Below are 13,397 nucleotides of genomic sequence, written 5' to 3'. Positions count from 1 at the left end.
GTTTGAATACATAACTGGCTGCAAGAGAAGTGAATCAATAGTAATTAATGATTTAATACAGAAGTTGAAAATCAGGTAAAAATTTTAACTGTTCTAATACCATGGTCATGCAACAGCAAATAAAAATAACAAATCAGGGGCTGGGAGTTTGGCTTAGTGATAGAGTGCTTGCCTAGTATTCATAAAGATCTGGGTTCGATTCCTTGGTACCACATACATAGAAAAAAGCTGGAAGTGGTACTTTGGCTCAAGTGGTAGAGCTCTAGCCTTGAGAAAGCCCAAGGACAGTGCTCTGGCTTGGAGCTCAAGCCCAGAACTGGCAAACAACCAAACCAAAATTAAGCTGGGCAGTGGTGAATCTGTGGCAGGAGGACCACAAGTTTTGAGTTTGACTTAAACTACATAGTAAGACTATGACTTAAAAACAAGTAGACAAAAACATAATTAGCAAGAATTTCTTCTCCAACATTGTTACCCCTCCCACGTTTTTCTCTCATTTTTCCTGCCCCTTCACTCCCCCCCCCCCCAAATTCTCATGTCCATTTCTTGTCACGTGAGTATGCTGTTACAGAAACTTCTGTAACTTGCCACCTACATATGTAGATAGGCTTTCTACTGTGGAGTTCAGTAGGGGAGAAAGCATGCTGGCCTGAGTTGGGCCAGTAGCCCCATCTACTGGATGATTTATGAAATACTTGTTTGTTGACAGGATATGTCCAATTGGCTAAACCATATGTATACATAATATAGAATTTATTATATCTCTTTTAAATTTTTTTCCTTTCTCAACTTGCCTTTTCTGTAACTATACCTGCAACTCCCTAGTATATTTGATATGATTCTTACTTAAAATATTCCTTTATATAACCCAGCTAATATTAAAGGTAAGCATTCAGTATACTTTATTTATAAAACTTCAGGAGTTGCTTCAGTTTTAACTAAGTATTTTTTTCCCTTAGATATGTGAATACACACTTTAGATTTTTTTGTCTTTTCCACGATCATATTGAAGGGCATATGTTCTCTTCTTATAGTATAGTCATATGCTGTATAATGAAGCTTTTGTTAACAACATATCACATATTCAGAAATAACTTCATACGACGTTAAAGTTGAACCTTTTCTATTATCTGGCATTTTTAACTAAATGGCACACAAATATTCAATCATCTTGTTACAGTTCATAATGGTTTAACGTGTTCAGGTTTGTGGTACACTTTGTTACGTTTTGGTTTCAACTAAATGCTTTGATGTTGACATGACAGATAGGCTACAAAGGATATCCAGAACATCTCTATCATTAATTGAAGTAATGACTGGTGTTTTCCACAATGTTATTGACTGATATTTCTGTTTAACTTGGAGAAAAACGACATAATAATTTTTGGAAATTGTTTTTTGTAAGTCTGTAGAAGAGAAGCTTTCTCTGGCACAGGAAGATTTGATTTCAAACAGAAATCAGATTGGAAACCAAAATAAATTGATTCAAGAACTAAAGATTGCCAAAGCTACTTTGGAGCAAGATTCAGCAAAGAAAGAACAACAACTGAAGGAACAGAGTAAAGCATTACAAGATATTCAGAAAGAAAAGGTACTTTTTTCTCTGATTTAATCCCAGACTCCTAGATGTTCAGTGGCTTTATAGAGCATCTAGTAGCCCCTTTTATTCAGTACTGTTATCACCTCTATTTCAAAAGCTTTCATAGAAGACCTCTAAAATATGCTGGAACATTTTTGACATTGTAATTTTTGTCTAGCTAGTACTTCTTAATCACTTCCTTGTCATTGTGCCCAGTTTTCGTACTTTTTCAGAGGTCTATAAACACTACTATTTGACTATTTGAGAACAAATATTTGTGGTCTTTCAACTATTTCTTCTATAATGTTATTCCTTAGATGTGAGAATGCAGAGTTAAATAGTTTAAAATAATTCTTGTATACTAACTATTCTTAAAATTAAGAATCAGCTTGTACTAGTGAGTTTCTGTAAAACTCTGTTTAATTGTTAAGTTAAAAGCATTGTTTTAGAGCTTGGTGATAGTGGCTCATCTATAGACCACCTGCTTTGCAAGTTTGAGGCCTTGAGTTCCAACTCCAGTTTCACCAAAAAACCCAAAAAATTTATATAACCAGCACCGTAAACTTTAAAAGAGAAATTCAGATTCTAGTAAACGCTTTTAAGTTTTGTTTGGCATTTGAAATTATATATTTCTATCAGATGTTCAGCTATTATTCTGAAGTACATAATTCCTGGTTTTCTTAATGTATTCTGAATTGTGGAATTCTAGAAATTGTCTTTAATTTTAAAAACTTGGATCAGGCGCTGGTGCTCATGCCTGTTATCCTAGCTACTCAGGAGGCTGGAATGTGAGGATTGTGGTTCAAAGTTAACCCTGGCAAAAGCCAGCTGGTGAGTCTCTTATTTCCAGTTAACCACTCAAAGACCAGAAGTAGTGCTGTGGCTCATGTGGTAGGGCACTAACTACCCTTGAGCACAAAGAGGCTCATGGATAGCTCCCAGGTCCTGAATTCAAGCCCCATGACCAAAAAAAAAAAAAAAAGATTATGTTTTATAAAGGTGCACATGATGAACTAGAATGAATTAAATTTATAACTTATGCTCTAAGTTTAGGAAGTTCAAATAGAACTATTATGTATAGATATTTAATTACAAGGGGTTTTAGATTTGACACATCTTAGTTTAGTGTTAGAACTATCTCTAAATAGATGATTAAATTTTTCTTAGACCTTTGCTTGTTTACCTCTAAAATGGAGATTGAAAAATCTACCTGCTATAGAGATTAAATTATATATATATATAATCTATGTTCCATTTAGTACTTTTTATAAATCCAGTGATATTAATAGTTGTTAAAAGAATAAAAATGATATTTTGTTTTGTTTTGTTTTGTTTTTCCCAGTTGTGGGGCTTGAACTCAGAGTCTAAGTGCTTTCCCTGAGCCTCTTTGTGCTTAAAACTAGCACTCTCCCACTTGAACCATAGTACCACTTCCAGGGTTTTGAGTGGTTAATTGGAGATAAAAGTCTCACAGGGACTTTTCTGCCCAGGCTGGCTTTGAACTCCATCTCAACCTCCTGAATAGTTAGGACTACAGGTGTGAGCCACAGTGCTTGGCAAAAAATGGCATATTTTTTGTGTATATTTTATAGTATTATTTTGGCCAGACATTTTATATTTCTTTTTCTTTTTCTTTTTTAGTCATGGGGCTTGAACTCTGTCCCTGAGCTCTTCAGCTCAAGGCCAGTGCTCTACTACTTGAGCCACAGTGCCACTTCCCAGACATTAATGATAACTGTTTAATCCCTTTAATGATATTAATAAGGGAAATAGGAATAGAGGATATGTAATATGCTTAGTTGATAAAGGAGAGTCAATATTAAATAGTAGTAGCCTTTTACTATACTCATTTTCAGTTAAGTATTTGATTTTGAAAATATTTTTAACAACTTTTTATAGTCCATGAAAGAGAAAGAGCTGGTGAATGAAAAATCTAAATTGACAGAGATAGAGGAAATAAGATGTAGACAAGAAAAAGAAATTACTAAACTAAACGAAGACCTCAAATCCCACAAACAAGAAAGCCTAAAGGTAGGTTTATGGTTTTCTTGTCTTCTATGTTTTCTTACTATCCTTTACATTTATATTATTATATATTTAAGAAATTGAGAAAACCCACTATGTGCCAGAAAATTAATTTGTTTTTGATAAATACTTTTGCTAAAGTGCTTTTATATTCATGGTATCGATATACATATTGGAATTATGTTACTTTTGTTTTGCGATTACTAAATAAGGCAAAATAACTGGCTTTGAACTGTGTTCCTCAGATCACAGCTTCCTAGTAGCTAGGACTTTAGGAATGAGCCACTGGTGCCCAATTAGAAGTAAGATTTTTAAAGGAGTATGTTTTACAATTATTTTTATTTTTATTGTAAAGGTGATACACATAAGTCAGGTAATGAGTATATTTCTTTTTGAACAATGTCACCTCTTCCCTGTTTTCTCCCAGTTTTTTTCACCCCTGACCCCCCATATCCCAAAAGTTGTATAGTTCATTTTCAACGTATTGTTCAGTGAATATCACTACTGAATTAGGTGGCCCATTTTACCACCATTTTTCTGCTTCCCCTCACTCTCCCCAAATCAGATAAACTTTAAATACAAAACAAAAGGTATGTTTTTCAATTGTTTTTCTTTAGATCCTTTAATAATATCCTATTTTTACATTTTATCTCTTTGAAGCATGCATAGAGTGGCAATTGAAGAAAAACTGGTTCTCATTTATCTGATAAGTATCTATAATCTGTAAGAGAAAGACTAGGCTCTTTTTTGAGAACTCTATAGTCTGTCATTATACTTATCATTTTGCATCCTGGATTCTTTTAGGTTCTTTTATTCCTCTAGCATGAGACATCCTTAGGGCAGAGAACATATAATTCATTACGTCCTCAGAATCTTAACAGTGTATGATAATTGATGATCAATAAGTACTTGTTATGTGAGAAAGGGAAAGTAGGAGGTAGAGATTTTCCCACATAATGTACTAAAAACATGCATGCTAAGTGTCACCTCAATCAAATGATCAGTGAGCAGGAAGTAAATAATCTGGCCTCTTTTAACTGATTGTTTGAAATAATGAACTTGAATCTTCTAAGGATGTAAAACTCAGTGTATATGTTGTGGTAATTTTTAAATATTTACTATTGATGATGTTTTTATGTTGGCCTTCTTCAACAGGAGATAACAAATCTCAAGGATGCCAAACAACTTTTAATTCAGCAGAAATTAGAACTTCAAGGAAAAGTCGATTCCCTGAAGACAACTCTGGAGCAAGAGAAAAAAACCCAGCAAATGCTGAAAGAGCAGGTGAAAAGGGAAGAAAATGAGCTGAAGAAAGAATTCAATGAAAAAGAAGCTAATCTGGTCAGTGAGTAGTTAATGTGTGACTAATGCTTTGTTTTAGAGCTTTAAATCAGTCCATTGAAAGGAATTTTATGCCTAGAAGTTATAGTTGTCACTTTTTAAAAAAACATTTTATGTTTAAAGAGAGGAATCTGGTCTGCTTAAATAGTTGAAGTGATTGGAAATATTTTATTCCTTAATTATATCCTGGTTTATAGAAGTAAAAATCAAATAAAATACAACTTTTAAAACACTATTAAAGCCAAAAATAACCCTACAGCCATATAGATTGAGGTAAATAGTTTGAAAATTAATCAGGTTAAACTCATTTGTTTTGGTCAAAATGAATGCTAATACAGGGTAATAGAAACTTTTATTTGGAATTACAGTGACCAGAGTCTGTTTTTCTTTCCCTACAATGAGTATGCCAGATGGGAAACATCTGTCTTCCTTTACTGTGACTCCAAATATTCCCAGATAAGTTGACTGGTAAATGTTTTAGTTGAAAAGTTGTCATTTAAAGTGCAAATAGTGAGGTGATGGGCTTGTATTGTTTTTTAGTGGGTTGAGACTGAAGGATTCATTGAAAGACAATGGAAAGCTGGAATAACCAGCTCTAGAGAACTTCTTGTTATGTTACCCTTCATATCTTTCCTTGTTCTGATAGAAAAAGAAAAGAAACTCAGGCTGTGTTGTTTTACCTTAATACTGGTTAGCAAACCAGCATTTCTACATAATAGTGTTTGAGTCCATTTAAGTTAAAACACACAGATGTTTGCAGAATCAGTTTGAATGGTATATGATGAAACAATATTTTCAGTATTTTAAGAGGAAACGATATACTGAAGAAATAGGATTTTTAGTATTTTGATTTCAATGGCAAATTTATTTTGCACATTTTGTAATAATTCCCACCCTTTTTTCTTTTCTCAGCATTCTGAAATAAAAGAAAAAGAAGTAGAAATGAAAAAACATGAAGAAAATGAGGCTAAACTTACCATGCAGATTACAGCATTAAATGAAAACTTAGGCACTGTAAAGAAGGAATGGCAGTCTAGTCAACGGAGGGTTAGTGAGCTTGAGAAACAAACGGATGATTTACGGGGTGAAATAGCAGTCCTAGAAGCAACGGTTCAGAATAATCAAGATGAAAGAAGAGCACTACTGGAAAGGTGATTGATGGCTAGGAAAATTAGTTTATATCTTATTGTAAATGATAAAACGATTATCATATTCCAGTTTTAAAATAGAGGAAGAATTGAGAAAATTGTGTAGCTCCTGAAGGTATGTAAATAGCCATTTAAAAATTAAATCTTAAAACAATTAGATATTTGAAATTGATGATTATTTAAAATTATTGAAGTGTTAGTTTTATTCTACAGGGTTTTTAATGATAAAAAAAAACATTACTTTTACAATCTATTGCAGGTGTCTTAAAGGAGAGGGTGAAATTGAAAAGCTTCAGACCAAAGTGCTAGAATTGCAAAGAAAGCTGGACAATACAACTGCTGCAGTCCAGGAGCTTGGCAGAGAAAACCAGTCCCTCCAGGTAAGCCACCATGATGGTGTAATACAGTTCCTTGACCTCTTAGGGAAAATTATGTTTTCATCCTTTAGTAAAGACCGCTAAGTCTAAGAGTGTAGCTCTATGATAGAGTGGTTGTTCAACATATTCAAAGACCTGGGTTCCACCTACAATACCACAAAACAAACACAGCAGCAGCAGCCACTACAAAAACTCATATTTAATCATTATATTCAAATAGCTACTGTCTGGATATTGGCATAGGTTTATGGGTATTTAAGTTTAAAAGATATGACGAATTTGATTCAGAGATCTTAAGGATTAATTTGAGAACTGTGTCATTCATGAATTTTCATTACAGGGAAAGAATTATAAAATTAAGAAATGCCAAGAAATAGATGTCATTATATTAAAGAAGTGATCTTAGTATGCACTCAGAATCCCCAGAAAGGATTGATCATTAAGCTTGGAGTGGATAGGAAATGACCAAAGGCTCAAAATTACCGGTGCCTTTGAGGACTAATTTTTTTTGACATTTCAATTTATAACTATTTTTGAAAAATGGAAATTGACCAAAATATTTCTGATTTATAAAATTTTATTCCATGTTACGTAGTCAAAATTTTGTAAATAGCTAGCATGAGTTGGGAAAAATGTATCATTCTTTAAAATGTGAATAATATATTAAAACTTTTTTAATAGATCAAACATACTCAAGCACTGAACAGAAAGTGGGCTGAGGACAATGAAGTACAGAACTGCATGGCTTGTGGGAAAGGCTTCTCTGTCACTGTGAGACGGGTAATGATTTTGTTCATAGAGCTGTGGTTATGGATTTACTTGGTGTTTTAACTATCAAAATCCTTCTGTACTTCAAAGATTAAAAAAAATCTATTTATTGATAAAATTGGTAGCCAAACTTCATACAGTATGGTTTCTGGATGGCATATGTGCTTAAATTAACGTTTTACTTATAGCCATTTCTTTCTTAAAATAAATTGATCTCTGAATATTCATTTTTTGGACTAGCACAACAGTATTAAACTTGTAATCTCTGGGTTCTTTTAAAAGAAGGAAAAACAGGTAGAAAATGTGTTCTAAATAATGCTGTCATGCTTATAAATTCCAGTTAAGATGTTTTACTCCTGAAACTTTGGGCAAATGGGAATAGATTTTGTATTTCATGGTGTGATTTGCACTTACAAGGCCTTCTAAACTGTTTTGTGGATTTCTTGCTAAAAAACTATATAAAATACTTGAGCGTATTTGAAAAAATATGAGATGTTTGATTTAAATTAGCATAATGAAATTAAATAATAAAGTAATCACTGGAAATTTAGCATTCATAGTGTAGTTTGAGATATGCATGTAGGTTTATTATACTTTTGGTATAGTTTTGTGCTTGAGAATGTTAATTTTTGTATTTACAGCATCATTGCCGGCAGTGTGGAAATATCTTCTGTGCTGAGTGTTCAGCCAAAAATGCCTTAACTCCCTCTTCCAAGAAGCCTGTTCGTGTCTGTGATGCATGTTTCAATGACTTGCAAGGATAATGGGATATCAGAACTTCAGAGTATTCTTACATTAACATTAGATTTTTAATAAATGTGTTTCAAAACAGTCTTGGACTACTCTTTGATTTGGACTCTGGTTATATACTAGACCAAATTAGAATTCGTATATTTTGGAATGTTATCAATATCAAGTACAACTCTTCTATTTTTGTGAGGCTTGGGTTTATCTGTTGTTATTTTTTCCATTTAAACCTTTGGAACAGCTTTCATGCTGAGTTCAGAATTAACCAATGAAATGTAAATAAAATTTGAGCAGAAAATACCAATGTATTTTTTTAAATATAATTTCACTGTTCACCAATGATTAATTCAATTACATAGCTTACTTCTTTCTCCATCTACAAAAATGTATGTGGATGTTGTTACCACTTGTTGCTGCTGTTTTATTGCACCGTAGTACATTAATTGCATTTAAATTTTTCTTTGTAGAGTCACACACAGGACTGTTCTTTTCATTATTCTTTTCTCTGATATATAGGTCTCTGGCTTAGTTACACTGTTATGAATTTACTCCTAGGATGTCCTAAATACAGTTTATGTTAAAATATGTATTAACCATGAATTCAGACATGGTTTTGGTTTTATTAGCATTAATTAAACTCTTAAGTATGTGCTGGGAAAGGCTCTGTAAAATCAGTTTGCTTACTTTATTGTAATATTTGGATTGTATTTCAGAGATTAGGGTTTAATTCTTTTTCTTTTTTAAAAATTTATTTGTAAATTTCCATATACTTTAGAAATCTTATAAAACTTGCTATCTTTTGTTGAAGGATAAAAGAAATTGTATTATGGTCTTACTATCATTTTCTTTGTAATGAAAAGTCTTCTGAGATCAGCCTTCATATTATACTCTTATTTTGACTTCTCAACCTCTTTAGGAATATTTGGGGTTTGTTGTTGTTGTTGTTGTTTTGTTTTTGTTTTTGTTGGCCATGGAACATGAACTCTAGGTGTTTGGCCCTGAGCTCTTCAGCTCAAGGCTACCACCCTACTCCTTGAGCCACAGCACCACTTCTGGTTTCCTGGTGGTTTAGTGGAGATAAGGGTCTCTCAGACTTTAGTGCCTGGGCTGGCTTAGATCCACAATCCTGAGATCTCAGCCTGCTGAGTAGCTAGGATTACAGTTGTGAGCCACCTAGCCTGACAGGAATATTTGTTTTATACATTTACTTTTGTCTGTTGCTTCTGAGACTGGGTCTTGAACTTAGGGCCTAAAAATGTCAGTTGATTTTTTTTCATTCATGGCTGGTGCTCTACCACTTGAGCCACACTTTTACTCTGTCTTTTTGCTGGTTATTTGAAGGTTAGAATCTCTTGGATTTGTATGGTCAGGCTAGATCCAAACTCTGGATTTCAACCTCTAGGATTATAGGCATGAGCCACCAGCAACAGACACACCTTTTTTCTATATTTGGTTTTACCTTCACATGCATAGGTCATCTTGCTTATAATTGTTTTGTTATTCTTTTTTTACCTTGAAGCTACTAACTGATAATCCTACACTCTTACTTATGAAAATATAGTATAAAATGATAAGAAAACATTAGGTATTCTGATTCATATTTTCTTTTAATTGGGAAGAATATTTGAAGTTGTAAAATTGACTCAAAATGTTTTTGAGCTACAATTCCATATTAATTGGGAAATCTTTTAACTATGAAAAAAACTCTGAAATTACCTTTAACAACTAATAAACAGTATATACATGAGGAACCCCAAATTTTCAATAAAAAAATTACGAAGCACCTTAAGGATAAATTGGAAGCTAATGGAAAACAAAACTTAGTTTTTCTAGTCATATTAATTCAGGAATTTGGAAAATTTCTGAAAGTAGAAGTCATTAACACTTGTATATTATCTTCCTGAAGGAGAACTGTAAAGTTACATACTCATTTTGAAGTGTGTTTATTTAATAATAGCAGAGGATGACAGTATTTTATTTACAATAAATTAAGTATACTTTTAAATATTCTGAAAGGAAATTATATGTTTATGCTATACATAAAGCATATTTTAAAAAGAGATGGACAGATATCGCTTATTAAAAACAATTTAAGTAAACTGTTGTAGCTCATAAGCCCATAGTCTTGGATGAACAATATATGCTTGACCATATATAATGATGAACTGCAATGGCATTGTTAAAAATAAATTATCTAAAATAAACAGCTACTTATGCATTTTGCATACTTGTAAGTCCTTTCAAATATTGTTAATTCTATACTTTTGCACATAAATAACCTAAGTGTGTTGGGAAAACACAGATATTCATAGCGCCAATTATTTTTCAAGATAATAAAACTTTGAGAATTCTAGATTAGAATGTTTACTTCATCTCCTAATTGGATATACTGCAAACTTTCTGGTTCCAGCCCACTCTGCTCAACATTTTCCAAAAAAAGAAAATGTGAGGAAAATCAGTAAAATCTATATGTTTAAGTGAATTTTTTTCCATAGATCTCAATTTCTTTATCATAGGTTACTATGCTGATAATGTTAATGAAACCAAACAGGTTTGCTATTAACTCTGATTTAATAAGTTTTGGAAACAAAATTAAAGTTTTTGTTGTTGTTCACGCTTACTTAAAAATCCTCTTCTGAGTTCTTTTTGGCTCTATATTTTAGTTATTTGCTGGTAATACTGTTTTGTCAGTGAGTAGGAGCTGGCACATGTGGAGACCCAGATTTGGCTGTAATGCAAAACATATTGGCTTTAGGTGTTAGCACAGAAATGTTAAATCAGGTCTTGGTGGATTTGTGTTTTAATAGAAAGCAAAGCTACCAATATAGAATTTGTTCCTTTTCGAAAAAAGATAAAGAGGGAAACAAACACAAAAACCTCAATGCAGTGTACAAATAACATTTTGTTCAACTACCTCTGAAAGTAGAATTACTGTTTGTTTCATTACAGTAATGTTAAATAGTAACTGCCAAATTTATTTTCCCATCTCTTAAAAACTCTTTATGATTATTTTATATAGTTTTAAGATATTTAAAGCCACTTTTTAAATGCAGAAAATGTTTAGCTTTTAAGTAGAGAGAAAACTATGATCATATATTTTGATATTCATGACCTGTTTGACTGTAGTTTTTTTGTTGTTGTTGTGAATGCACTTTGGCAGTAAAAACCATGGATGATTTGATACATAAGATTTTAATGTGCCATCAATTTAGTATTATTTCTAGACATGAGCTTGGTGAATGATAATCTGTGATTACCGTGTCTTAATTGCTCTTTGGCTGAATTTTAATGAACATTTTGTTGTTGCAGATGTAAATGTTGTGCATAAACTTATAAAAAGCTAAGTAAAATTGTATAAAATAGAATTGGAAATCACTAAGATTTTTCTGTATAGAAGTAATGAATTTATTGTAACATGAAGCAGTTGTGTGTATAACATTATCTTTCCTTGAACTGGATCATATACTCATAGCTCTGTACATATTCTTGCACGAATATTTTCTCATTTAGTTTTGGCTTCATAATTTGTATTGTGTTTATTACTTGTGATCATGTAGTTGTGCCTTATTTTGTGAGTATGGCTCAGTAAATACTGTACTTTCTAACCTCAGTGATTAGAAGGTTATTGATTATAAATACAACTGATGAACTAATTACAAGATAGCATTTAAATCTGTATAAAGAAAAAATGGAAGGATCCTTACTGAATTGTTTTTATAATATGTTAAAGATGATATTAAAAATGTTTCTTTGTAGTAGATGTTATTCTATGACTATAAATTATTTAACTATAAAAAGAGAGAAAACTGGATGGCAGTGGCCTCATGCCTGTTATCCTAGCTTCTCAGGAGGTTGCAATTTGAGAATCATGGTTTGAAGTCAGCCCTGGGAAGGACTCCAAGTAACCACCAAAAAGTCACAAGTGGATCTGTGGCTCAAGTGGTAGCACCTGAGTTCAAGCCCTAGGACTGGGCCAAAAAAATGAGATGGGGTGGGGAGGGGAGTAAAAAAGGGAGAGGGAGGGAAGAGAGGGAGTGGAAGCGGAGGAGAAAGTATTAACCATTTTATACTAATTAATTTATAGAATATTAGGACTTTGCACCTTGATGTAGAGTGATTGTGTGTGTGTGTGTGTGTGTGTATGTGTGTGTGTGTTTTCCAGTCCTGGGGCTTGAACTTGGGGCCTGGCACTGTCCTTGGACACTTTTTGCACAAAGCTAACACTCTGCCACTTGAGTCACAGGGCCACTTCCGGCTTTTTCTGTGTATATGGTTCTGGGGAATCAAACCCAGGGCTTTGTGCTTGTTGGGCAAGCATTCTATCACTAGGCCATGCTCCCAGCCCAAGTGATTGTATTTTAATGCCAATAAACTAAGATAGCAATTAACTTCCTTATCTTAAAGAAAGCAATTGGTTTATTTTTATTTTATTATTGTTGGAGTTATGTATAGAGGGGCTACAGTTTCACCAGATAGTAGGTGCATTACTTCTCACACATTGATAGCCCTTCTCATGTTTTTCCCCATGTACCTCCCCCACCTCCTCCCAATCATCTTGTTTTCCTATTTCAAATAACAAACGTGGAACTAGTTATTGCTTTCCATACTTTCCTTTTATTTTTTCTTGCCTGTAATAAATGGCTGACCTGACTTTAAAGAGACTGTGACTATCCTAATAGTACCTGGCCCTTGCACAACAGCCTTTCAGTATTTCAGGATACTTGTCTCTGCTACTTTCTTTGTTGATGATTTTTTGTGGTCTCCTTAAAGAATTACCATGCACCCAACTCCCTCAAATATATCCCCTCTGTCCTGTTTATTAATTTTAAAAAATTTGAAAATTTGATTTGCAGCCAAATGTGGTAAGTTTGTTCCTTGTTCTTCAGGAATTGCATAAGGAACCAAACTGAAATTGAAGTTTAGGGGCTCCTATTTGATATGTTCTGATGATTCTATATGTGCTATTAATAGTAAATAGCACCACTGAGAGTCTAGCTCAGTGGTAGAGTGCTTGTTTCTGAGGTTCAATCCTTGATACCACACACACACACACACACACACACACACACACTTGCCATATTGAGTAATTAAATTTTTTTTAGATTAACAGTTTTGTGCACATGCACGTATACACACACACACACACCACTCAAACCCAAAATACATATTTTTACAATACAGTTCTTTGAAAAATGAAGTTAAGGGTTGAGGGACATAGCTCAAGTTGTTTAGTGATTGCCTAGCAAGCAAACCCCAGTACTGTACAGAAAAATATTAAGATAGACATTACTATTTTGTTAATTATCTACCATGTAAAAGTCTTCTACTTTAAAATTAGTATATTACAGCTATACTATATCTAAGCAAACCATTGGAAAATAACAACTATTAAAATGTAGACCTTATTTATTA

At 33.1% G+C, this 13,397-nt stretch overlaps 1 protein-coding gene across 2 annotated transcripts in view; it reads left to right on the top strand.

Moving 5' to 3' along the window:
* Positions 1 to 9,718, top strand: part of Eea1 (early endosome antigen 1) — a 95,370-nt gene extending 85,652 nt beyond the window's left edge. For both annotated transcript variants that reach the window (XM_090328382.1, XM_090328381.1), the window contains 7 exons: positions 1,406 to 1,591; positions 3,479 to 3,610; positions 4,760 to 4,945; positions 5,858 to 6,096; positions 6,353 to 6,473; positions 7,152 to 7,250; positions 7,880 to 9,718. In XM_090328382.1, coding sequence (XP_090184508.1) covers positions 1,406 to 1,591; positions 3,479 to 3,610; positions 4,760 to 4,945; positions 5,858 to 6,096; positions 6,353 to 6,473; positions 7,152 to 7,250; positions 7,880 to 8,002 — 1,086 coding nt within the window. In that variant the 3' untranslated portion in view covers positions 8,003 to 9,718. The remainder of the gene's footprint in view (positions 1 to 1,405; positions 1,592 to 3,478; positions 3,611 to 4,759; positions 4,946 to 5,857; positions 6,097 to 6,352; positions 6,474 to 7,151; positions 7,251 to 7,879) is intronic.
* The last annotated feature ends 3,679 nt before the right edge of the window (positions 9,719 to 13,397 follow it).

The sequence above is a fragment of the Megascapheus bottae genome, chromosome 2, assembly GCF_031878675.1.
Source record: "Megascapheus bottae isolate mThoBot1 chromosome 2, mThoBot2.hap1, whole genome shotgun sequence".
Taxonomy (NCBI): domain Eukaryota; kingdom Metazoa; phylum Chordata; class Mammalia; order Rodentia; family Geomyidae; genus Megascapheus; species Megascapheus bottae.
This window is presented reverse-complemented; position numbering and strand designations above follow the sequence as displayed.